Here is a 27,851-nt window from a genome sequence, read left to right as displayed (position 1 = left end):
AAGTTTAATAATCAAAATAATTAAATACAATACTTCAGTCAGTGAGAAACTGTTTAAGCTTATGACTCAAAATATAATCTCAAACAACCTCTCTGGATTAGCAAAACAACTTACTCATTCCATGTTGAAGCACTGCACACCACAGTAAAGTTTTATCTATGAGTACTGATTGCTTGCTTGTGTTTGTAGATGCTAATGTCCACCAACATAACGATTTATCATTTTTACCCTAAATGCTGATTCATCTACTCTCCCATATTTAAGAGCATCGTTTTTCTATCCTTTCACTGTCGACTGTGTGTGCCAGAGCTTTTGTTTCTTCTGAGTGATGTAGCATGTACTAAGAAAAGAGTTAAGAAAAGTGTGTTTTGGGTTTGGGGTTTTTTTTTTTCTTCTCTTAGTGTAGTTACTCTCCCTGAACAGCATAAGCTAAGCTGCCAAAAAAGCACTTGTTAGCATAACAACATCCACAGTGGGGGTTTACCGTCATTGTGTTTGGAAAAGATGGCTTTTTCTTTTCAAATGCCTCTGCCTGGCTTTGTTAAATCAATCTTCATGTCTGTCTGATGCTTGATTATGCTCCTTCTTCTTTCAGAATTATTTACTTATATAAAAGAGCAGAAAATAGTACTTTTCCTGTATTACCCTGTTTTGTTGTAGAAACCTCCAAAGTGCATTCAGTATATGCTGAAATACATATGTTCAATGCTCATTCTCTTTTGTTTTCTCCCTCTCCCCTCCTCAAAATACCCTGCAGGTCTTGTTGAACATCTTTGAGAGACAGATATAAATACGGAGCCAAATATATAAATATGGATTTATGTTTCTTACATTCACCTATTCGTTTCTTATAATTCTTTCCCATTTGGATCCTTTGCTGTGGAAAGAGATCTCTTGCTCACATCGAGTTGACTGATTTGATGCACCAAGTTAAAGGAGAGCCCAAAAGTCTATTTGAATGTCAGTCATTCAGCCTCTGCACCATCGCAAAGAATGTCAAATATAAATGCTTGGCTCTGCTGCGTATAACCATAGTAACAACTGATACAGCATAGAGATTGCATGGAAAAACAATTCTGTGATTTTAGGGTTTGTTTTTTAATTAAGATCTCAGTGGAAATTACTATGATAGGGTGAATAGAACACTGTGCCAAGTCTTGGCTTTGCCACCTATCTGATGAATGTCCCTAGAGATGCCACTCTCCCTCTGCACCACAGATTTTCCATCTGTAAAATGGCAACTGCTTCTCTGCTGTAAAGCACGTTGAGAAAGATTGATATAAAGTGCTATATAAGGGGGTAGGTGGTACTGTTAAGGCATGTTGCACGTATTAATGCCTGTGTTTATGATTATTTGCAAGGTAGTCCTTACGTTTATTTGTAAACTCTTGAGCGCTTGCTGAAAACTGAAATTTTAACTCACTTTTTTTGACTTGATAATTGTGGGAAATGGAGTTGTTCATTCACTTTCCTGTTTGGGGAATTCCTTTAGTTTGTGGTAGAACACTGGGTAGTACAGTTTTGAGGTGGGAGGGAAGAGGTGATCCAGTTTTTTTCCATAATCTTGAGAAGGAACCTAGGCAGAAATGTTTGGTTTTGGGAACAGTTTAAAGTTTTGGGGGAAAAAAAATACAAAGAAAACACCTCACTTTTAAATTGCAGTAGGAGATTAGCATAGCATTTCTTTGCTGATACTTGGAAATTACAGAAAAGCAATTCCACCACATGTGTCCTCCCCTACAAAAGTCTACATAAATGCTCATTCTACATTGAGGTTTTTTTTCTGTAAAAGTTTTCGTTGGCAGAAATATTACCCTCTCCTTCCTGCTAGCAGAAAACATCAGATGTATCTAACCTCTGCATTTAATGGTGATGTATGAGAAAAAACCACTCTGTTTAAAAATAATGCTGACTCATATAGCCAAAGAGATATTTATGTTAGATTATTGGTATAAATGCTTTCATTTGTAATATATTTGACGTGTGTGTATGCTTTCACGTTGGCAGCTCAGGAATAATCACTGAAAGAAAAGGACTGTTTTGAGCTACTTATTAATAGAGTGAATTTTGGAGGACTTTTATAACATTATGAAGTATCAAGCAGAGACTGGGATCATCACAGCTCTGTCAGGAAGAGGCATGGGGAAGAAAAATCACACCCTTTGTTAACATGCAAACTGCATGAGCATTTCATTCTAACTCATGTTCAGTATGCAGAGGACATTGATGTCTTGCTATTTCTGACTGAAACATTTGAAATGGTGTACCTGTCAAGGCAGGAGTCTCTTGATTCCTTTCGTGTCATGGAGAATTCAGAGCAAGAGAAGGATGGTAATGGGAGGTGCATTTAAAATTGAGTGTCCAATATTATTAGCAGTAGGTAGTATTTTATAAGGACCATACGGTTTTCAGTCCTTTATGTATTTGCTGGAGTTCTGTCCCAGATAGTTGTTGGCTTGTTTGGAATTCATGGCTTAAATAATCCGTTGGGGAAGTGTAGACTTGTTGCACATTAATCCTCATGTTAAAGGTGGGGTAAGCAAAAATAATTGCAGCTATGTATGTAGTTACTCTGCTTGGAACTAGAGCACTTTTCAGATGAGCGGTCATACTTGTGCTCTTGGTCGGTTGTGTATGTGATGGCCTTTTTACACACGGATTAGGCACTTGAACTGGATACAGTTATAAAGATGAATAATGCATTTGCAAAAAAGATGCAAAACTGTGAAAGGTTAATTTGACATCATCTTAAAATAAAGTTTTGTTCTTGGTTTGGTTTTATGCAGAGATGTAATCTAAAAGAATTATATTTCTTCCTCTTCTTTCCTCCTATACCAAAAAATGTTGATCAAAACATTTTAAGGTTTTTGTGGGTTTTTTTTCTAGTAAACTGGAAAAAAAAATGTCACTATCTGAGCTGGATGTTCAGTTCATGTCGCAGTACGGAAAAAGATACAGCTTCTTGACATTTTGAAATTTTAAAAAGAAGATAGCTAATAGAACTGCATACATTGAGTACTTGTGTAAGTACTGTAAAGCAGTAACTGTTCTAAAAATATCATTATTTTTGTGGTACAGTTCCCTAAGTCAGCAGCTATTTTCCCCCTTAAAATTAGGGAGACCACAGTTATTTTCCACAAAATGTATGCCAGCCAAAGTGATAACATACCAGAGAAACCTAATTGATGCCAGTGACCATGAAAAGTTGTTTGCTTTCTTTAAAGGAGCTCATTATACGTTAAATTCAGCAGTATTGTGAATCACAAGCTGGTCAGCAATGTAATCTGCTACCATTTTTAAAGATGGCTTTAAAAATCATCTGAATTTCAGGCTGTTGACATCTGGAAGCTTTAGCTCTTGGAGAGTCACTGAGTATTTTTACTGTTTGAATGTCCAGGCCTCCAGGAACTGAACATCCACTTTTTCAGACTCTGGCTTTATTTCCTCTTGTGCACATTTTTTCTAGGGGGGTAATTTGAAGTTGGCTTAAAAAACTTACCCCATGTTATAAATTATTTTAAAATAGCAAAGAGGTAGAGAAGCATGGAAGAAAAAACACGCTCTCCAATAAAAAAAATAAAACCCCCAAAACCCAAACAAACAAAAACCAAAAATACCCCACAAATCAAACTCCACCACCATCCCCAAATCAAAACAAACACACACCAAAAAACAAAACAAAACAAACAAACAAACAAACAAAAAAGCCAAAAAAAAAAACCCACAACAACAAAAAAACAGCCTGTCCTGGATTATTGTAAAACTATGTCCTGGATTTTTATCTCAAAGACAAGATATTTGTGTAAAATACCTGGACAGGCATTCACTGAAAGAACCCTGATAAACACAAATATATTCACTTTTCATTTTTTATTACTATTTTTTAATGAATGTTTTGTTGATATTATAGCTTGTCATATATTCCTTTCCAGAGTAGAGAAGTTAACCACTGAACATACACCACCTCGAGAGGCAAATAATATCTCAAACCATCGGGTGCTAATTAAGCCAGAGGCACAAAATAACCAGAAAAACAAAGAAGTGAACAAAAACGAGGAGAAGAAAGCTTTGGAAGCCGAAAAATATGGATTCCAGAAAGTTGGGCAAGATAAACCATTAACGAAAATTAACAGTGTAAAGCTAAATCCTTTGGGATCCGAATACAGGACTTTACCCATAACCACGATTCAGGCTGGACACTTCAGACCAGTTCATTTAAATGGGTCTGAGAATAAAGCTGTTGGTGTTGTCCTGGCAGACACTGGAGATGGAGGTCAGCACAATGTGGTTCAGTCATATATGGAGTCTGAACGAGTTATGCAGAGAACTAATTCAATGCTGCAATTGGAACAGTGGATTAAAATACAAAGAGGAAAAGGGCAAGAAGAGGAAACAAGAGGGTAAGTACTATGTAAATTTTTTTTTTTTTTTTTTTTGTGCTAGGCTTTCTACCAAATAATACTTAGACTTGTATCCTGGTTAGATTCTTTAGGTTTTGGTCTGTGTTACATAAATATATAATTCATTGTTCTCTACGAAGTGCCTGGATGACTGTTCAGAACAGATTTATTAATGTTTCTTTTTCATTAACATTTGAGTGATTATTAATAAATCAAACTATATTAATAACTTAATAAATAAAAATGTCCAGAAACCCTTTTTGGGTGTTTGTTAGAAATTTCTCTATCCTAGCAGAGAGAAGGTGTCATCAATCATAGTTCTTTTTCCTCTTAAAATCTGTTCTTGAAATTGCCCTGTCTTCTGCATTTTTGTTCACAAATTCTCGTAATAGTATTTTATTTAAAATTCTTCAAAAATACTCCGGGGAACCTTTAAACTTTAAACAATCTTTAATTGAAGAGAGAGAGAGAGAGAGAGAGAAGTTTTACCTAAGAGTAAGTCATAGAAATCCAACTAACTTGGTGCTTAAAGCTTCTGTTCTCATGAAATTAAACATCTCCCAGTTCTAATATTGAGTTCCAGTGCTTACTCATGAAGCTTTAAAATTATGTGTGAATGATATTGAATCTTGTGCCGATAGCAATTTTTGTCTGACAGAAGTGTAGGGACATTGCTTCCAGGCTGGATTACAGACAAGCAGCTCTAGCAGTAAAATATAAAAGTTTTTAATATTATATTAGATAGGAAGTAACGGAGATGCTATCACAGGAGATATTTTGAAGAGTTGGAAATCAGGGGGTTTGCATATAGATGGATGGCAGAGCAGAGCTTAAAACAGAACCAAGTTCAGAAAATGTGTTTTCTGCAAATTTCAAAATATGGCGGTTGAGGGCTTTTCAGTTTTTTTCAAAAATTTGATAACTTCATGTTAGTTTGACTTACACTTGCCAAAATTGGTTAAACATTTCCTCATTGCCTTTAATCCTTTATTAAATATAATTAGGAATTGTTAATGTGTTGTTTCATGAAGTATTCAACATAAGTAGTTTGATCAAGTTTGAACTTCCAGTACAGAGAGCAACTTGCACACTCTGACATTTATTTTATTATACATGCTTGTGTAATGAGAACTGAGAAGGCTCTTTGATGCAATTAGATTTTTTTTTTTTTTTTTTAAATTGGACTGTAAAACTTGCAACCAAACAGGAGAAATTTGAATAGCTGTGCAATTTTTCAGTTGTGAACAAGTATATAAACCCTAAAACTGATCTCATTGTGGGAATCAGGTAGAGGGAAGTACTAATTACATTACTAATTAACAATATTTTATTCTTGACTATAGAGGCCACTTGTTGCTTAAATAACGGTGACACTGATAGCATAAACGGTATGCTTTCAACTGCAGTTCTACATAAAGGTAGCAAACAGAAAAAGAATTGGCCTTGAGCTATTTTTTTCCTTTGTGTGGAATAATGTCCATTTCACAATGGCCTTGAATAATGATCCAAGTTTCTAATGTATAGTGATGTCTTTAGAATGTGGTTTCATTTAAATTTTAAATTTTATTTTCGTTCAGATTGCCAGTTTGTGGCTGGAGACAGAATTTTAACTAGAATTGAAGTTGGTGAATGAGTAGAAAGAAGCTCCAGTGTATGTTAAAGCTTAAGGTTGGGGTGAGGGGCTAATAAGGCTGTTTGTAGTAAGACCTGTTCAAGTCATAACTTGAATTTTTGAGACAAGTAATCTTCACTTAATGGGGAAAAGTTTCTGACTTTTAACAAGGATGCTTTCCATTGCATCTGTCTCTCCAATGTGTTAGAGAAATCATGGAGGACCAAACTGAGTATCTCTGGTGTGTCAGACTGAAAAAAAAATTAGGACTTTAAGAATACTAAAATGTTAACAAACAGGTTCTGTTAAATAACTATATATAAAATAGGAGCTGTTGGCTGTCCTCAGTATGGAATGAAAAGGGTTTACTGTAAAACTACTAATTTTTTAGAGGAACACGCTGACCCCTTAGTTAGATTTCCTGTGAAATTAATGAGAATGACGGCAATGCAGTTTTTAATTCTTGAAGCTGTTATCTGCCATTTCCATCATGGATCTCGACATCTAGCTTTGCAAGAGCTACACAAATAAAGACAACTGATGCCTTGAGGAAGACAAACCTTTTTTTTAAAGGTATTTATTTTTTTAGAGGTATTTCAGCAGGTTTTTCAGCAAAATAATAGGATTTAGAATCCATTTCCCTTTTTTATAATTTTTTTTGTCAGAATGGAAAGCTGTCCAATCTACAAAATGGGGATAATACTTCATTAATTCTTGGAAAGCTTCAGAAACTGTAGCAGATTTTGTATGTAAAGCTCTTTATAGCAGTTTTCATCTCCAAAATGTTACAGGTGATCATAAATACTCAGCTTAACTATTTTCAGTGAAAAGTGGGGTTTACCACCATCAATTTCCTTCATAGTTATTCCATAAGGATCAAATATGCATAATGCTGGTTTACCTTACCATTTGCCCTACATAATTTCTTTAATGTTTTTGTGGCACTGAAGTCATTCCAAACTGTCTTCAGATTCTGGTGCCTCGTGGTGGCAGGGATTTTAGTTTGAATTAATCTGGGGTGTAGCTAGAAGGTGCTGCCCTCTGATGGCTGAATCATGTCCAATTTGAGATCAGTTTTGTTGTCTCTGGGCAAGCATCTATCATAGATGTCATCAGTAGCAAAAGGCTTTAAGAGGTGCTCAATCTGAATTTTAGATAAGGGTTGAATGAATCAATGTTTATGACCTAGATTTTGTCCTCTGAAAAAATCAAGAAATGCTTTGTCATACTTAGGCATGCATCGATACTCGCTATGGAAAATTTTGCATTTCAACTAATGCTGAAAGTTGCTAAATGACTGTAGCACTCCGGAATTTTAATGTGGCAACAAATTAAAGAATAAGCCTTTGAATTCATATCCGAGTTGAAAAGCGATACAACATTATTATCAAACAAAGAAATATTTTGCTATTTGTTTTGCTTGAGTAGCTGATATGGAACAGCTTGTCCTTGACAATTGCAAAATATAATTTCATTAGGCAATTACTGCTATTTTTCCTTGGTCTGCTGTTAAAAAAAAAAAAAAAAATCGTAATTTCTTTTATGTCCGTGGTAATTGCTCAAGATTTTCTTAGGGAAACAACAGGAGACTTTTTCACTTTTGAAAAAGAGAACATTTAAAATGGACTCATATGAAAACAGTATAGGACTTCAAATCTTTCCAAACTTTGACCTATCCAGCATATAGACAAGTTACAAGATTTGATCTAAACTTGACACTACTAGACTGTTAAACTGGTAAAAAGATGAAATGTGGATTATATAATCATAGAATCATAGAAACATTTAGGTTGGAAAAGACCTTTAAGATCATCAAGTCCAACCGTTAACCTAGCACTGCCAAGTCCACCACTAAACCATGTCCCTAAGCACCATGTCTACCTGTCTTCTAAATACCTCCAGGGACGGGGACTCAACCACTTCCCTGGGCAGCCTGTTCCAGTGCCTGGCTACCCTTTTGGTGAAAAAGTTTTTCCTAATATCCAACCTAAACCTCCCTGGTGCAACTTCAGGCCGTTTCCTCTCGTCCTGTCGCTTGTTACCTGGGAGAAGAGACCGACCCCCACCTCGCTACAACCTCCTTTCAGGTAGTTGTAGAGGGTGATAAGGTCTCCCCTCAGCCTCCTCTTCTCCAGACTAAACAACCCCAGCTCCCTCAGCCGCTCCTCATATGAGTTGTGCTCTAGGCCCTTCACCAGCTTCGTTGCCCTTCTTTGGACACGCTCCAGCACCTCAATGTCCGTCTTGTAGTGAGGGGCCCAGTATTCAAGGTGCAGCCCACCAGTGCCGAGTACAGGGGGACAATCACTTCCCTAGTCCTGCTGGCTACACTATTTCTTATGCAAGCCAGGATGCTATTGGCCTTCTTGGCCACCTGGGCACACTGCTGGCTCATATTCAGCTGGCTGTCGACCAGCACCCCCAGGTCCTTTTCCACTGGGCAGCTTTCCAACCCCTCTTCCCCAAGCTTGTAGTGTTTCATGGGGTTGTTGTGACCCAAGTGCAGGACCTGGCACTTAGCCTTATTCAATCAAGCAGCGAATCAGAGAGAGGATCCAGTTTTGGCTGCTACGGTGCATTCAATCAGTATAGTTGATTCTTTAATTGTTGTCTTGATTTTCTTGCATGTTTTTAAAATGACACTTGTAGTATTGAAAAAAAAGGTAAGCGTTAGCTAGATAAACCTAACCAATATTGAAAAACTTTATATTGCTGTAATATTAAGGCTGTCCACTAATAAAAAGAAAATTTATTTTTCAGCATAATCTCATATCAGACATTACCAAGAAACATGCCAAGCCATCGACCTCAAGTTTTACCCCGGTACCCAGAAGGCTACAGAACACTGCCAAGAAACAGTAAAGCACGGCCGGAGAGCCTGTGCAGCGTAACACCATCAGCTTATGACAGAGCCATAGGACCAGTAACAGCTGAAGAAAAACGGAGGTCAATGCGTGATGACACAATGTGGCAGCTCTATGAATGGCAGCAACGTCAGTTTTACAATAAGCAAACAACTCTTACTAGACACAGTACTTTAAGTAGCCCAAAAACTATGATTAATATTTCCGATCAGACGATGCATTCAATTCCCACCTCACCTTCTCATGGTTCAATCACTGGTTTCCAAGGATATTCCCCACAGCGGACCTACAGATCAGAAGTGTCTTCACCAGTGCAAAGGGGAGATGTAACTATTGATCGCAGACACAGGACGCATCATACTAAGGTAAAAATGCTTATTTTAATAGTTAAAAGTCTTATTTAAAAGGATTTTTAGTAGAAAATATACGGTTACTGTAAAACTCACTTTGCACTGTAGTATGTTTTATTATAATGAAGATTAAGTTACATCACTGTTTTCATGAAGAAAGGTTTGCTTTTAAAAAGCATTTAACAATCTAAAAGTTGTAAAAAGATATTTTTCTAATACACTAGGTGAAAACATGTTGTCCTCATATTACTGTCCATGATATTATGTTTCTCTAAAGGAAAAAGACTCAATAGGCAAATTATTCAGAATAGTTTGGTTTATCTACAGAAAACTTTCTCCTTTCCAGCTTTTTTAGTTGGAACTCTAAGAGGACTGAAAATCCCAGATTTCTTTCCACGTGCTGTTTTCTAATCTTCAGCTGCAAGTTTAGCTGCCTTGGGTTCCAGCAGAAAGCTGAGTGTAGTTGTTTGTTTTGATGCCTTTGAGTTATTAGGGAGATCACTAAAGATCAGAGCCTATTTGCACACAACCTTAGTGCTTGACTAGTGTAATTTCGCTGGTCTTCATCAGTGAGAGGGAGACAGGAAGAATTGTAAATGTGGGTGCCGTATCTGGCTCTGCTATATCCATCATGCTTGTTATGCATGTTTTTTAATAAATTGGTGATAATTACATAAAAATTACTCTTTCAGTTGGATGTAAAACTAGAGTTTGTATAAAATGCTCCTGAGCACTTTTTCCAAATCTTTATTTCGGGTGTCTTTATGTTTCTTGATGCAGGAAAAAAATCTTTAGTTACATCTTAAAGCGGTTTGAACAACTTACAGTTGATTACCAAGTCTTGGTTTTGGAAGTTTTTAGGTCTCCATCAACAAAGGAGTACTTTTGTTTTGACATCCTTTATGTCTCAGCTGTACTGGAAATTTAGTAATCAGTGCTTCTCACAAATCTGAGAAATACCACTAGGGTCAGTGCTATAGAGCATGTGCTTACTTGTCCTTTCAGCCATGGGTTGCTTTCTCATATTTTTTTCATTGTGGAACACTTTATACTAGTATTTCATTTCATATTTAGCATCTTGTATAAAAGATTCTCATTTACCTTCAGTTTTTCATGCTATTTGGTTTGTGGTTTTTTTAGTTACACAATTAGCTTTTTCCATTAACTTAGAAACACAAACCTGTTTTTAAGAGATGGGTAATTAGAAGACTGTTTAAAATCGGTGGGGTAAATTTAAGATTTAAACTTTATATAGAGATCTTAGGTTTTTAAACAGCTTTCAGTGATGGGTGAAAAACTAAAATTGTTGTTGTTTACATGGGCTATGATTAGGGCAACAGCTGTGAGGGAGGACTGTTAATTAAATGAATGATGAAAGCTGGGTTATTTCGAGAAGTTAGATGTAGGCTACTCAAGTGCCCTAGATGGTAGATCAGCAGGGAGTATGACTGGCCAAAGCTGGCACAAATCATAGCAAATTTGTCATGAGTGTGAAGTTGGCTTGACTTTTTTTTTTTTTTTAGCATTTAATAGTTGTTGAGTCTTTAGATAACTATGGATCATACTGTGCTATTTTGTTTTTGTACAGCATGTCTTTGTGCCCGACAGGAGGTCAATGCCAGCAGGTCTGAGTTTACAGCCTGTTACTCCTCAGAGCCTCCAAGGCAAAACAGTGAGTTGGATTTTTATTTGGTACATGAGTTTTTTCTTATGAATAATTCTTTAAGTATGAAGAGGTAACACTGAAGTCTTATTCTATTCAAAGCTTGCATTAAATGTAGCCTTTACTTTAATTATCAGGGATTTTTAGAGCAAATAAAGTAGTACTCTGTGGTTACATGGAATTCTGAGAATATTGTGTAGCTGATTCCAGATTTTCTTTGAGAAATACAGACTTTTTTAAAAAAAATCATCTTTGATATATTATAGAAATTCCTGGGAGAGGGTAGAATACATCACAGAACACTTATTTCTCTACTAAGTGTTTAGAAAATCCTAGAAGTAAAGTTTACCTTTTCTGGAAATCTTAAGGATACTAAAACTGCATTTGGTAAAGTGATGTCCTTTCTGACATCTCCCATTTTTCTGTGATAGACTTGAAACTCTTATTGAAGGTATCTCATCAAAGTAATACTGGTGAATACTGTCCACCTTCCTAATTGAAACATGACTCTTAGCCAAAAGCTAAGAAATTGTCTTAAATTTACCACATATATTTACAAGTTTTTGTCTCCTTTCTGTAATCTTTTAATTCTGTAATCAGTCCATCTGAAATTACTATTTGAGACAGTTATCAGTTGAGAATACAGATTTTGAATCATAATGTGGGCAACAGCTCCCCAGTCAATCCTTCCACTGCCTTGACCCCTCTTTCTTGCACTTCCCAGCACAAATCCCTGGCACCTTCAGCAACTTACGGGTTGGCCTTTGGCAGCTGGCGCCTTATCTCTGCGCCTTGTCTTCCGCAGACGTTTCTTTCGGTTCATGGCCCCATCAGCTCTCCTGGGCTCTGCTGCTGGAGCCGGGCCGATGAGCCAGGTTGGGGGCAAGGAGGTTCAAGCTTCTCTCTGTAGAAACCAGAAGTCCCGCCCCCAGCACAAGTGTTGCAGGGGCCAGAGGAGGCAACCTGTAGGTAGCTCTTTAAACAAAATTCTGTGTCATGGTTGTTGCAAGAGTCCTGAGAGCTGTATCAAAAGCACAGCACTTAGTCAAAAATGTTTGCAACATTATGTCTAGAGAGAAGTAGGAATTACTGTTCGATGGGCTTCTCTATGGAAAAAAGTTTGCTTGCAAACATTGGATTTAAGTACCATTAAATAGTTTATTCCTAATGCTCTAAAATTGGGCTTTTTGCAGAACATACCAAGAAAAGTTTTGATCTTGAAAAAGTGATTTACTGTTCCTTTTGTTTGAAGATCCTACTTTCAATTCTCTTATTTCCAAAAATAACTTTTCTTGTACTTCAAAATTATGTTAATTTTCAGACTGAAAGCATTGTCACTGATTTTTGGAGAGAACTTGGAAATGTCTTGTATAGCAGTCTAGATTCTTATGCTTAGTCTCTGAAATCAAGTATTTTAAATCCAGGTATTTAAAGAGTACTATAAGAGGAAGATTGGCCACTAGACAACTTGGCTTTGGTGTTGGTTTTCCCTCAAAGCAAATGGTTTTGACAACTGAAGCTATGTGGAAATCCCTTGCTCCCTCTTGTGGGCTACTTCGGTACGAGCTCACAACGGTGCCTGTACCACGCTTGTTCTCAGGGATTTTCCTTCTTTATTCCAAGAACCTGGTATTCGTTTTTCGGTAATTTAATATGTGGTTCTCTGGAGCTTTTTTCTGTACTTCTTTGCTTTGGGGAAATTCTGTGACTGTGGGAGAGAGCAAGCAGGGGTTTAGGGTTTTTTGTGTTTGAGTTTGGTTTTATTTTTTAACTCACAGAACTTGTGAGAAAATCAAAATGCTGGGTGAATATTTAACCTCTTATAAGATTGACTTCTGGAGAAGTGTAAGAAACAGAAGCAAACAGGAACATAACAAAAATAACTTGTGATGTTAAGTGTTTTGTTTTCTTTGAAGTATTGCTAATAGAAGTGGTTCCCAGGAATGGTTCAGGTAGAGTTTCCCAAACTGACCTAAACTGATCTATGTGGAATTACCTGACAAATACCCATTTGAGTGGGACTTTATTTCCATTATATATATAATCTTGGGTTTTAAATACTATTCTTCATCCTTTCCTAGGGCTGTATTGTACATCTTAGTCATAAAAGTAAAGCAATAAATTAACTGGTAGCCTCAGACCTGAGGAACGTGGGATGGAAAATTATTGTTGTCATGCTTGTGCAGTTTTATTTTGTGAAAGGTGATTGTTTCTGATGTAGTTCAGTTATCGTGGGTTCTTTATTATTTTTATTCTTAATTTGATGCATACATTTGAAGAAATATTTTAGAAACTAAATTTTCTTGAGGGCCTTTTTGATTCTTTCACCAAGCTCAAATGGCTGTCCATGTCCATGTCCAGGTAATGATATCCTAAGGGCTAAAATTATCTCCCCCTTCCCTTAAGTCAATATCAGCAATTTGATATGCATGTCAGAAAAAATTTGAGGGCTGCACAGACTTCCTACTGCAAAATCCTCACTTATTTTTGTCCTTTATACAGAATGTTCCACTTTTACAGCATTTGCAGTATCAATCGTATTGAGTAGTTAAGTTAACCCTTCGTTATATATTTCGAAGTGGTCAATTTGGGGAAAAATGGTGTATCTTTTGTTGTATCCCTATAGAAAGTTTTTTGTAAGAAAGAGAGATACTAAGAACCCTTATTTTAATTAAGTGTTGTTTAGGATACCAATTAACCTTTTCTCTACTCTTTGGCTTCTCACACTGCACTCCTTCAGCCAGAGGAGCTCACACTGCTGCTAATAAAGCTGAGACGGCAGCAAGCAGAACTGAGTAGTATCCGGGAACACACACTAGCACAGCTCATGCAACTAAAACTTGAGGCCAGCAGCCCAAAGGTCAGCTATAAAGCAATGTGTGTCATGTACCATTCTCACTAACTTGTAGTCATTTATTAATCAAAGTTTACATTGTACCATTAGTACAAAATCGTCTGACTACTATGGGAGTAGAATAGAGTAACATTGGTTCTTTGTGTATGTGATGTTCTGCTATTAACCCTTTGAGGCTTTACTTACAGCTTTTTGATATTAGCTGGGTCAAAATTACATAGGAATGTTTTAAAATATATTGTAGTTAAGTTTAAAGGTTTTTAACCTATTGTTTTTATAATCAAAATTAGTAGTGATCAATCATGAGATTAATTTATTGTTTATACTGCCTCATATCTGATACAATCCTATTTGTAATCTGTGTACAAAAATTAGGAGATGTTTAAAACAGATTTATCAAAGGGTTTATAGTTGTCTGTGTAGTAGACATTTACATAAGCTTACTGTATTTTATATGTAAAACCAAAATGTAATGTAGTAGTTCGTAGTCTGATTCATGGCAAACTTCCATCACTTCTGTTTCGGGATCAAAACTTGTTAACAGTTCACCAAAAAAAAGCAAATAGAAACAGCATTATATTTCTACGTAAAACAGAAAGATCATTGTCTAGTTTACATCTTTCAAAGCTCTTTTCATGCATTCTGCACCTTCTGTCCCTTTCCTTTTTCCCCCCTGACTGCTGCCTGCTAGAATGAGATTCTTTCACATCACCTTCAAAGGAATGCCATATATTTGGATCATCAGGTGGGATTTGCAATTTTCTTGTGCGTTTACATTTCTTAATGCTTTTTGCCTGCTCTTATCAAGCTGGAAATATTTGGGGAGAAGGATTTTCAGTGCTTTTTATGAAGTTGAATACCCAATATGTGCCCTTTTTAAGTAGCACAGACTATCTTAATCGATTACAAATTTGACAGGTAATGGAAAAAAACCCCTCAGTTTAAAATTCGTCAGAATACAGCAGCCAGTCGCCAATTAATTGTTCTGTTCTTCATTCCCTTCTTATAATAACACTAACTGTAGCATTTTATCATCTTTAACCAAAGTCATAATATATTTCCAAGCTCATATGACACACATGCAATTTATAGAAAATTAGTACTTCTCATAATTTTAGTTTTCCAAATTGAGTTAGATGTTTCTACAGGATATTAAATGAAAGGGACATCAAACGTGAAAAAATGTTTTAAACAAATCATAGCATGGCTCATTACTTTTTCTCCTTTTACTCAGTTATTTCTTAAAGATTTATATAAGAATAAGGTTTTACTTCTTTACAACTTCTGATAACTTATGGAGTGAGGGTACAATTCTGTCTTCACTAACATAATTGATTGCCAAGTGAAGAATTGTGATGTCACATACCTCTTTTTATGGCTTTGTTGCATGATCAAATGGGACTTCTGTACAAGTTGTGAGTGAGAAGTTTTTAAAGGGGAAATTTTGCTAGCACTTATAAAGGACAGTCATAAGTGCCTAGAATAAATGTAAGCAACTAGGTGTCTGTTAGTTAAAAATATAAAAACCACTAGAGCTTTTTCTACTATTCTTTCTTCTAATTAAATTTTTCAGCCTTACACTTAAAACCAACTGTTCTTAGAACTTTTGTCCTACATGTTCCTGTGATAGGATTTCAATGAGTTACTAAAAACCACACGCACACACGTGCCCGCGCATGCCCGCACCCGGGCTTGGTTCACCCAGTGACTTTATTTTCCTGTTATCTCTTGGAAACAAGGTGTTAATTGTGACCAATTCAGTTAGATGGCAATGCATTTCTAAACATCTCTGTCTTGTCTTAAGGGGCTGCAGGAGGTCCAAAACAGTAGGGAAAAACTGCTAGCTAAATTAGGCCAAAATATTTCATCCAACTCAAATATTTCCAGTTTATAATGTTTTGGAATAAGGGAATAATTCTGTCATCAACAATGTAGCTCATTGCCAAGAAAGGACAACTGTCCATGTGAAGTGTAAAACTATGTACCATGCTGTTGCTTGATTAGCCAAGCTTGTCAGTATAATAGACAAGATTAAACGCAGAGAATTGCCTATGTTTAACATGCAAATTGGTAAAAAGGATTTTTCTTTTTACTTGCATCAGCTAAAATTTAAAAATGTAATGTGATGTGATAAACATTAGTTTAGGGAAGTGTCTAAATCTTATAAATGTGCCATAATTACCCCTACCAGAGATGCAAGAAATCACTGCACTTCTTACAGTAAGAAATCATTATCAAGTCTAAAATGTATTACCTTAATCACAAAATCATGGAGGAGCAGTTGGAATGCTTGTCCCAGTTTCTGATCAGTTTTTCTTTTTTTTCCCCTTGTTTTAATATAATACTGCCACTTACCTGTATGAAATAAATCCCCCGGAGAGTCTTTTTGCTTTGAGTACCACTGCTTCTAGGAGTGGTATCTCATTTATATCTTTATGCTACTTTGTCCATTATCAGTTTTCCTTTATGTTGGGGAAAAAAAAGTCAAAATTTCTTCTAGTCTAATTGAGGCCTTTCCTCCTCATTATCCGCATCTGTAACCAGCTTGCATAATCACTTGCCCTCTTTGAATTATAAATGTCCAGTGTACTTAAATTAGGTATTTCCACACATATTTAATCTATTAATATTAATAAATTAAAAATATAAATAAAAATATAAATAAAAATATTTAATCTATTAATATTAATAAAAATAGTGTCAAAACCTGCTTTGCCTTGAGCATGTAGTGGAACTCCAGTCCTGTTATCTTCAGCTCTCACCTTTTTGGCCACAAAGAATTCAGTACTGTACATAACAATAATTAGTAAGTTTGTACCGAGGTTGCACAGGTGAATTTTCAGGCAGACTAAAGTTCATATGTAGGGAGGGTAACTTTTATGGTGTCGCATTAAGTTGTTGTCTAATGGTTAGATGACTTTCTTATCAAGGCTTAAGAATATCCCATAGCCTTTTTTAAGTCATGCTTCTTTTTTGTACCGCTGTTTCCTTTTGAGATGCTTAGAAATTCTTCTGTTATGCTTTTTGATGGTTTTGTATTATGCTTTCAGAATTTTTGTTGTTGTTGTTGGAGTTCAGAGATAGAGGAAAAAAACATTGAAGAGACTGACGCATATATCCAGCCATATGACTTCTTTGATGTCTTATGGCCAAAAGAATGATTGTCAATCATCCTTTTTTTTTTTTTTGAAGTGAGGTTGTGAACCACTCTGCTGGCTCAAGGTTCATAGAGAGGCAGGAGAGAGAGAGACTCATTTGCCTTTTAAGAAGTAGTTCTTTGGACATAGCTAGTAACCCTAGGCAATGATGATTTGTTTGCCAATGTGGGACATGTTATGAGGGCACATATAATTTCAGTCTTCTGCCTTATTAAATTTTAAAGGATCACTTATTGTGTATTACTAAATCCAAGCCAGCAGTCTCCTTATTGTATTTGTATCCAGTAATTACTATAACAGTAATGAAAAGTTGGAACGTAGTTTTTTTCAGATAAAAGCTAGACATGCTTTTTTTTTCTCCTTTGTAAATAAAGCCATGGCAGGAGGTCCCACTTGAATCTTTCTGTTACAATGGAGAATTCCAGCAAACCAGTCTTTTAGTATGCTGCTTAATTTTATGTTGATAATAAAACTTTTCTTTGGCTGAAAATCCTTTTTCTACTGAGCTCAAGCTATCTATGTACTAAAATTCTCCATGCGTGTTGTCATATTGATCTCAGCATATCCCAGGTTGGTTTGTTAGAAGCTCTGCTAAATCTCATTCAGTCTTCCCCCCCACCCCGTTTTTTGAAATGGCTATTTATGTGAATAATTTAGGTGTTAAATTGTTCATATACTTCTGCTGGTACTTTCATTTTTAGTTTCTTTCAGTTTTCAAGGGGTGCATAAAAATAAACAGAACTTGAACAAGAAGTTGTCAAATAGAGTGAAGGTCCCCCAGCCAACTCCATACTGTCTTGGTGTTTTCCTTCTGTTTTCTTCTCTTCACCACCCTCTGTCTGAGATGCTGATGGTGGTTCTGGGAAAAGGTATATTAAGGGAGGCTGGAATAGTACAAGGGGGTTTGGATACAGCTGACATATCCTGTATTATATCTGATATCTTGTGTTTCAGCCTAAAATTCTATGTCCTATGTTAGCAACATATAGGATACTACTCTTACTTGTATTTGTCAGGTTATCTGGAAAAGGTAGAGTGAGCTCACCCAGCTATCGCTGTTGTTCTTTCTGCTGCTGCTTTTTTAACTTTTCCCTCCCTAGAGGAAGAAGGGAGGCTCAAGGACTGGGGCTCTGTAGGGTGAAAAAAAAGAATGTGCTGGAGGCAGAGTTGCTGTAAAAAGAATGCAGGAAGAAAAAGTGCTTTTTCCCTCTGTTTCTGGACAGAAGATTAAAGAGCAGAGGAAAGGTGGGAGAAAAGCTTGGCCAAGTCCTATTGCCACTGCTTTTACCTTCAGGAAGCTTGAAAGGAAATAGATAAAACTGCCAATCTGATCTCAGTCTTTTGTCACCGATAACATATGGTCTTATCATATCAGTGAGGTCAGCTGTCCTGGTAGGGAGCCACTATTCCAGCTGATCACTGCCACCAGAACAGCACATACTGAAATGTCATCTGCGTAGGGCATTATCAAACACAGAAGAGAATATAGGGAAAGGAAGGAAGAGAAAAATTGTCAATAGCTTGGCTTTACAGTTTAAAACACAAAATACCCACTCAGATGCTCACTCATGAATAATGTAGCTGTTCATATAGATCATATGTCAAGGAGGTGTTTTTTTCATTGTTTCCAACCGGAAAATGCTTTTATATATTACATCAGTAAAGATAAAAGCAAAGATGAAGCATCACTTCTGGGAAGAAAGAGTTATTTACTAGAAGCAGAAAGTGATAAAGCCAAAGCTGCTGGATTTTGCTTGGTTTTACTGCTGTGTTCCTGTGTGGCATCTGGCAGTTCGCACTTCAGTTTGCTTATGAAAATCTTAATTCCGATTTTTGTGTCGTCTTTAATTGGAGAAACTGTATGAGTATAATACTATTAGTATTAGACATAGGATATAAAAGGTGTCCTTTACTGTACAAAATAATTTTTTTTTTCCGAAGTGAGAGAAAATCAATGTTTATTTCTGTTATGAACAAGCAGATATTTTTCCCAGAGCTATTTATTCAATGTGAATAGCATGCAACTTCGGTTTGGGAGTAGCCTTGTGATAATGCTTTAAGAGCACAGAATAGGTACCTCTTCGCCTTTTAGAGCATGGGACTTGGCGTTGTGTCCTGCATAACTCTGGTTTACTTTGCCAGTTCTTCAGTACGCATTGCCTTGTGTGCGCGCTAGCTTTAGTTAACAGGTTTGTGATGGATACATACTCCCTCAAGAACTTAACTTCTCAATAGTTAAATGTCAGTATTTTTTGGAAACCTTATTTCCTGAAGAGGAAAAAAGCTTGCTATATTTGACGGCTACAAAGGCTTGGCATTACTTTACCAATTATCTGTGTTTTGATCTTTGTTCCATAAGGGCTTAAGGAACTGGAGCTTTTCTGGAAATAACTGGCCTCTGCAAACAGTGTTAGATAAGCCCCAATGGTAGTAGAAATATTGGAAGAAGTCCTATAAATCAAAGCTGGAGCTGGCTGGAGGACAAAGCATTACTTCAGAACCTCTTTTGAGCAAATCCACTTTGCTTCTTTTCTGATCTGGATGAAAATAATCTTTGAACAGTTCCACAGAAATTAATTCTGGCATTGTCTGTTATCGGTCAGAAAGGAAAAATTTGAAATATTGTAAAAAAGAATTAGCCAAGAGCCTGAAGCTGTTGAAATCCTCCTAATAAAAATGCATCCAAACCAGTATACTCCTAATAAAATATTTCAGCCTCAGAGCAATTTTTCCTTTACAGATATTTCAGTTGGTTGTAGTTTGATTGCTTGGCTTTGGACCTTATTGTTGATCTTACTATTGAGAAATCTTTTGGTATCACCTGGTGCACCCACTCTCTGGACAAAATTTGAACGTAAAGGGAGAACAACTTCTTGTGTCAGTTCTAGTTTTCTGTTTATGTATACTGTAGATGGTGGAGCAAATGGGAGGGGTTTCTTGTTTGGGTTTTTTCCTGCCTTGAACAGAGCATCATAAGCTTGCCTTCTTAAGATAAGGTACTCTTTATTGGGTGATTAACTTATCAGCTGAGCAGACTTTACTATGTATAAAAAAAACAACAACAACAACAAAAAGGTCCTCTATCTATAATGAGAAAAATGTGTTTCCCATAAGGAGAAAGAAAAAATACTGCTCCAAATGTACGTTAGTTTTTTTCCGAAGTAATCAGGGGCAAGAAATTCCAAAAGGCATCAGAAACTCAGGCTTTCTGTTGCATTTCAGTCTATGAAATAAAACCTTGCCGTGCAAGTTCATGGTGAGTGCATCTATATACATAAAGACAGAGCGAAAGATCACAAGTATTCATACACACACTTCCTTCCTCTCTAACCATACTTGAAACAGGTATTGCTGAAGAGGTCCTAAAGTTTCCAACAAAAATAGGAGGGGGATTGTGCATTAAGTGACTTTTCAGTTTGTTTTGGAGAGGAAAACGATCTGTTTTCATAATTTTTCCCTTACTGTTACCAAAGTCTCCTTTTTAAAACCAAAGATCCCATACTATTGTCTGTGTTGCATACTTTTCAGAAATCCTAAACGTATGCAATTTTTACTGTAATAATCAAAGTATCTAGTTTTGACATTTGCACACACATCAATAAATACTAATCATTCTAGAAAATGTCTGACCAGTTCTGAAATAGTTTCACACCTGTATATGGGGGTTGATAAATACAATGAGTAAGGATTCAAAGTTCTGAAGTATATAAATCAGTGCAGTATATAAAGGCATTTTGTGATACATGAAAATAAGTCTAAACCTCACTTAATATTCAGAGGCTGGGAATGCTTATATCTTTTTAATGTACACCGAATTAGTATATCTATAATTTAAAAGGTTTTCTGATAAAGTTTTGAGTGTTCCTATTGCATAATCTGATAATACTTTTCATTTCAATATCATGCAAAGCCGGGCTTATTTTAAGCATTTTTATTTTGAAAAAGGGAGAGTGTTGGTGAATAAATATTACATTAGTTTTGAGCATTTATGTGGTTTTGCTACATTTGTTTGACATTAATAAACTTTTCAGATGTTGATATTACTGAATGATGGAATATATAAAAAGCATGGGATAAAAATGTAATCTACTGCATTATTAGAAAAAATTAAAGTAGAGGCTATATTTTACAGTGTCGTCTTTCAAATCTAGCCATGCTGTAAACTGATGTTTGCTGTATGCTCCTCCTGATTTGAAATAGATGAAAGAGAATGAACCTTTAATCACCATGGTTCACACTATGATTGAGAACTCGGCGCTAAGACCGCAACTGTACCAGCAAGTAAGGTCTTGGATAGTGAATGAAATTGCTTTATCATCTGCGAAAATTTTCCTTAGTGACAGTTTTGGTTGTTCCTCAGATTTATTCATAACATTGGTGTTTCTCTTATTTGCTTTGGAAAACCACAAGTCATCCATGCTTTATAAAATGCTGCGATATCGTTAGCATGGCTTTTGCTGCGTTTTTGTTGTTAAGTATTAAATGTACCCTTTTGAATAACTCTTTCTGTCTAGACAATTTAATTAGTTGATGTTTTATGCAGGTGTCCAGTAAATTCATGAAACTTCCAATAAGCTTCCAACATTTGTCTTAGCATGATTCTCTGCAATTAGTGTTCAAAGGTGCTTCTTTCTTTTGACCACTACAAAAGCATGTGAGTGGTGTTTACCTGGTCATTTCTGGCAATTTTGTTTTGTTCTAGGAAGTGGATTTACAAGTTTTTGTTTGCACCCACCAAGCCTTTAGCCACTGAAGAAAGGAAGGATCAAAATTACTTTGATCTGGGGACTGTAAATCCAAAAGGCAGTGTCTGTTCATAAAGTCACAGCAGACTTAACCGTGCACACTTACAGAGTATCTAGTGATGGTAGTAAATGGTAAGATGGAAGAAGAATCAGAAATGTGAATGGAAATATTGTTTGTGAGTTGAGACCTGCATTAACTTATGAGCATGGCCAATACGTATCTGTTGGCACTGCAGTGTCTTCAGGATACTGGGGCTTAGCTGAATAGCTCCTGTCATGTCAGGGAATGTTTAAGAAGTTTCTAGTCTTAACTGTAACAAAGATGTTGTTCTTACTTAAATGACTATGATATTTTGCAGCAGCTGAGGTGTGCAATTCTGGCTGCCAGTCAGAAGGGAATATCTGACCAGGTCCCTTACACTTGCATTTATCCCTTTGTGAACCAAAATGGCATATAAAGGTTGCATAGTTTGAAGAAAAGGAGATATTCTGCCATGTAAAAAAGTCATTTATTAGTGATTAATACTTTGCCATGTTTCAAAAAAATTCTGCAGCTTAATTTCATGTTTCATTTTTTTTGAAGTTAACTCCACATTGTAAATTTGCTTGTGATCCAGAAAAGTTGCAAGAAAAATCTCAGCTTTCCAAAGGAAGTTGGGTTGTGATTGACTTTGATTTCAGGATCATCCAATTTGTCCTACTATGTGCAAAATAGGAGCTTTAGCATGGAACCTGAATGAACTATTTGGGAGAGGAATGGGAGAAGTAAGGTGCCCTCAAGCCCTAAATGAAATTGGGTTTTGGTGGTGGTTTGGTTTTTTTTTGTTGTTTGTTTGGTTTTTTTGTTTGTTTTCTTTTTTTTAAAGAAGCCTAGCTGTTATGATTTTTGTAAAGCAAATCAATTTTCTGTAGTAGGGTATGTAAGACAAGTAAGTCAGCATGCATATAATGAACAGACATGCTTTGGATGTGTCAGGGTAAACTAGCTCAGCTTCTAATATTAATATAGCCACATTTGAGGTAAAGCTGTGCTTGGGCTAGTCGGCCCACTTCTTTAGGGATACCGCTAAATTTCAAAGTGCTGTCTTGATGAAGCTCTCCTGTCAGCTAAGGTATCACTACGCAGCACTGCCTTCACCTTGTAGACATGCCTACTGCTTCGTATTTGACACTGAATAAGCACCTTTTTTGACATTCTTGTAAAATAAACAGTGAATCTAACAGGTCACGAAGATTGAATAACCTTTTGTCACTAGAGATGTGGTCTCTTCAGGTCAGAGTGTTTGCAACATGTTGGCAGGCTTGTGCAGAACAACCCGTGTGTTGCATAAACTGGAGGATAGCAGGACCTTCTGCTTTCACGGGTGAAGTTTCCTATAGGAAATATTGTATTAACTAACTTCCAAGAAAGGATTAAAATACACTCAAAATTTCATTGCCTAAATAGTCTTCTAAATTTTTGTAATGCAAAACTAACCTGTTTAAAATTCTGGCAACTTATTTAAAGTTTAAACAATATCTAATTTTTTATTCAAATAAAATAAATTGGTTTTACCAACCGTATTTCCCACTGCAGTTTTAAAGAAATGTAAACAATTGGGAGAAGCCTCTGTGTAAGCGACTGAAACCTGTTTTGTTTTCAAGATGATAAACTAGTTTCTGATGACGGTAACCATTCCTGCGGGTAGAGAAAAGGATCTTTCTTTGCTTCAGTTTATTCAGTTCAGTTTTGTGACTGAGCTCATTTAGAGTTAAGCAAAGGAAAGCAAGAAAAGCTTGTATTTAATTAAAAATTAAGGTGTCTTGCTTCCTGTTTGTTTGTAATGATTAATGGTTCTTTAGTAAAATAGCTAAAATACATACTATTTCAAATGTGTTAGTTAAGACATTTTTGTTTGTGACTTGTTACATCTCCACAGCTTTTTAAATCACTTTGACTTACATCAGTCTGCTCTACAGACTGTACTGTAAACTTACATGTATAAGCCAGGGCAATGATTCCATATGTACAGATAAGAAAAACAGAGGCTTTCTACAGCCTGGACCCATTTCTACCTTGGTCTTTTTTGTTTCTTTCTAATACTAGGTGAGGAGTGTTAATCTTGTTTTCTAAAGCAGTATATGCTGATTTTAAAAAGTAGAATTACCCTCAGTTCCTCTTATGTCTGTGAGTTCCCTGAAGTGGGAAAAATGAAAATCTGAGTGCAACAGGCTAACATCCAGGTCTTTGCTTGGATAATTGTTCTTAATACATTAAAAATGTATAAAAATAGTCCTTGACTTTTTGCTCCTATAAGGATAGGGAGATCTTGTTTGTGGCATTTATTATTACTATTAGTATTATTATAGCAGCTGCGTACATTTAAACTGTTATGCATGTTAGATTTTGAGATTTGTAGGTAGAAACATTTTTCAGGTTTTGTTATGAACACGAGATTATTGTATTTGAGCTAAAAATCTTGTATTTCCAATTTGTATTTGATAAGTTATCTGTCGCATTATGCAAAATTAGAGGAGAATCTTGCTTACTGTGTGGTAAATGTGCATTTGCCCTGCTTCCTGATAGTAGGAAGTACTTTAAAAAAGAAAAAGGAGGGGGAAAAGAATAAAAAAGCCACCTGGAAGTCTGACTTTAACCTCATGCTCCCCACAAAATGTCCTAGATTGTCCTGTTTTAATTTCCTAAGTGCAGTATCTTGCAGAGATGCTTAGTGTACTCTCAGAATGTGAAATTTCCTCCCATATATTTATTGAATCAAAATGGTTAGCAGAATCTGAAAATAGCTTATAAGGTAATGAAATAATACAGTCACTTAAATGTTTTTAATATTGACTGCTTAAATAGGTTTAACCCCTCATGTCTCAAGAGAGATTTGCCTAATCTGGATTTATTTGGGAAGAAATTTCCCTCTAAGGACATCTTATATTGTGCCCATTGTGGTGGATTTATCCACTTCTGTGATTCACCTGGTACTGGTGTTTGACAGAGATGGGGACTGTACAGTGGGGCTGTAAAGTAGATGACAAATTATTTCTAACGTAAGATGGAGGTTCAATTAAGTTCACTTTACCTTTTCACGTGTAAGATACATGTTTGGCCAAACTCTGCGTGTGCAGTTTGCCTTTCAAAAATGGTAAGTTCTGTTTGTAGGTATTCAGGGTGCTGCTCCTTAATGTTTGGGATCTGTGCAGTGTATTTCACCATGTTAAGAAGAATAGACTTCTTTATATTTAAGTAGGCAAATGTCGAGGAAAAGTGTAGAAGTCAGCAGCAAGTCATGTCAGTGGTTCAGTAGGTGGCACTCTTTCTCTGAAATTACTGTCCGGGTAAAGTATTTCTAGGAATGATTTGGTAAGAGAGACGTTTGTTGAACGTGACATAAAATACATTTTGATAACTTGATCGCTGGAGCTCTTATAATGCATTTTCCAGGGTTATGAGGTTGTTAACCTTGCTCGTAATGTGTAATTGCATTTTGACTGCTGCAATTCCTCTCATAATTCCAGTAGGATGCACTAGCATTCTGCACTTTTTGCCTCAAGCTGATTTATAGATAAACTGTGGAAAGAGGAGGTGCTGTTTTGTCAGAGATGGATTAAGTGTTTCATACTATTTTTAGAGTTTTTGTGTTAAGTCTACGTAAAATGTTGCGTAGAACTGTTGAAATGAAGTGGCTCTCCAGCAGTACCTATTGTAGGAAACCAGTACAGCTGACAAAAGCAAGAAGTTGGCAGCAATTTTAAAAGTGTGATAGGATTTTAATAAGAAGAATTAGCACGTGTAGAGGATTCTTTGAAAATGTGGTTTTTTTCTCTGAATATTTAAAATAGATTCCTTTTAGGAGGTAGGCAGGGGTAAGGATGCTGAATTGGCAAGTTATTTTAAACTCAGCTGTAATTAAGGTTGAAATGCCAAAAAAATAAATGTCTCTCTTTTTTTAAAAAAATAAAAAAAGTGTAAAAAATACTGGCTTGAAAATATAGCATTACATTTTTCCAGGCAAGCCATATAAATGCTGAGCATTGTCTTGGGAAGATGTATTTATCTAATAGGGGATAATCTTTCTTTTGTAAAATCTTTCTGTTGTGAAATATAACTAGGTTTTCTCTGTAAGTTAAAGACATTTGGCCATGTTTATGAGTTTTTTTTAAATATTTCCATTCCTCATTTTTCTCTCATTGTGATAAAATAAACAGTTAAAAACCACTACTCTACAATAGTAGGAGTTTAAAAAGATATCTTAATTTTTGTGACATTCATGGGGTGCAAAAGTGCTGTGGCTTTTTTCATATTCCAACGCTCATTTTCATAAAATGTCCATTTCAAAGAAAGTTACTGTGTGGTTTTAATACACTATACGTACTTTTAAATTGTCACCAGGTGCATTTGCATGAGGTATGTGGACATAATGTCTTGAAATGAAACACTTAAGTGTGTTGAAGATTTATTGTATGTTTGGAATGCTTGTCTGATTAACCCTTCCCTAGTCCTTTTATTTATAAGTGTCCTTTAACATGGACTTGTGTTTTTATAGTCTTTCTTGCACTATTAAGTCACGATGACCTAATTATGACAGATACATGAAAGGAAAGCATCTATGTTGGGACTCAATGCACACATTTTTAATTAAATAGAATATGAAGGTTGATAGTGTTATGCCAATACTTGCTGTATAGGACATTAAAGTAGTTACTGTATGTGACAGTCCATTCTAAAATGGGGAACCACCTTTTTTCATGTAAAATATTTTTAGATCTCATTACTGGTCAGTTCAGAGACTGAAAGAGTTAAGAACTTAATGTGAGGAGCTGTATGAAAGTAATTTGAGGATGCCTTAGATGCTGACCAGCATGAGGAGACAAGTTTGCCTAGGCCCAAAGATAAAATAGAAGGGCCTCCATTTATGGCATTTCTGGTAATACTCTGTTGGAGGGGAGGGAATCCATATGAAAAAGTAGGCAGAAAGGTGTTTGGCAGCACTTACTGGGCATATGTCTGTAATGAGATATTTTACGCGTATTTTGTATACTCAGGTCATTCTGTTCTGATTTCAGATTCACATCAGAATATCCTCCTTGTGAATACACTTGACTTTAGTGGGCCTAGAATGGTTAATTCCAAGTAGAATGAGCCCCTTTATTTAGAATGCACATAAGAAAACGTGCATAATGATGCATAACTGTGTCTAGGTGTACTCTGGCAGTTTCATCTTCCTACATAATCCGTGTTTTGATTGAGTTAGTTGTACATCTTTAAAAATCCAGTTTGGATTAGAAACCCAGCCTGTTAAGTTAATACAACTTTCTACTGACAGTCTGCTTGACATTCCATTTACTTATCTTCATTAATATATATTGGCTGAAAAGATATTGTTCAATGTGGTATGTTTGACTTTCAAGCGAAAGCTGATTTCTGTATTAAAACTCTTAAGCTGAACAGTAGTTTCATTTTCATACTCCAATTAAGTTGTTTTATGGCAATATTATTCTTCCTTATAGTTAACACAAGAAGAATGTAGGGGTACACTATACAAATATAGAACTGAAGAGCTGGATATTGATGTAAGTCATTTGTATTTCTTCTACCTTGGAAATGTTGGTATTTGTCTCTTTATTTTGATAATAATTCCCCTCTTGACTTTTGGGTTTGAAATGCAGTTCATACAGGTGATTGCCAAGAGAAATTGCTTTGTGAAATTGAAGGGCATAAGATTCTTTTTGTAATAAGCTTCTAACTTGCAGGAAGTATTATATTTTAGGCTGAAATTTCAAAATCTGTTCAAAGGTGAATTGCTTCTAGAAAGGAATTAACTGCTTTAGAAGGGAAAAGCTCTGTAGCTGTAGTTCAGTTATAAGCATGAGAGATGTAATTTCTCAGGAGACGTGACCCATGTTCCAAAACTGAAATTTGGCATGGGTAGTTACCATTCAAAGTATTGGGTTGCTAGTTACTAAAGAAAAGGGGCTTGATGTTTAAAGTCAGTTTTCAAATTGGTGGCAAAAAATACACACATGTAGTCATACTGTATATGCAAACATATGCATGTCTAGTCATTCTTGCACAATGCAACTAAGAGTAGAGATACTGATTTAGGGGATGTTCTTTTAAGAGTAAAAAAGAAAGCAGACTTCCAGAGTAGTCATTCTTGCACAATGCAACTAAGAGTAGAGATACTGATTTAGGGGATGTTCTTTTAAGAGTAAA

At 35.9% G+C, this 27,851-nt stretch overlaps 1 protein-coding gene across 1 annotated transcript in view; it reads left to right on the top strand.

The window, feature by feature from the left end:
- The window catches only part of PLEKHA5 (pleckstrin homology domain containing A5), a 66,734-nt gene that overhangs the window by 17,646 nt on the left and 21,237 nt on the right, over nt 1–27,851 (top strand). The window contains exons 6-12 of the mRNA XM_082309231.1: nt 3,933–4,400; nt 8,773–9,241; nt 10,815–10,898; nt 13,630–13,749; nt 14,435–14,488; nt 21,102–21,182; nt 27,146–27,208. Coding sequence (XP_082165357.1) covers nt 3,933–4,400; nt 8,773–9,241; nt 10,815–10,898; nt 13,630–13,749; nt 14,435–14,488; nt 21,102–21,182; nt 27,146–27,208 — 1,339 coding nt within the window. The remainder of the gene's footprint in view (nt 1–3,932; nt 4,401–8,772; nt 9,242–10,814; nt 10,899–13,629; nt 13,750–14,434; nt 14,489–21,101; nt 21,183–27,145; nt 27,209–27,851) is intronic.

The sequence above is a fragment of the Platalea leucorodia genome (genome assembly GCF_965183815.1).
Source record: "Platalea leucorodia genome assembly, chromosome: 4".
Taxonomy (NCBI): Eukaryota; Metazoa; Chordata; class Aves; order Pelecaniformes; family Threskiornithidae; genus Platalea; species Platalea leucorodia.
Note: the sequence above shows the minus strand (reverse complement) of the source record. Positions and strands in the feature narration are given on the sequence as shown.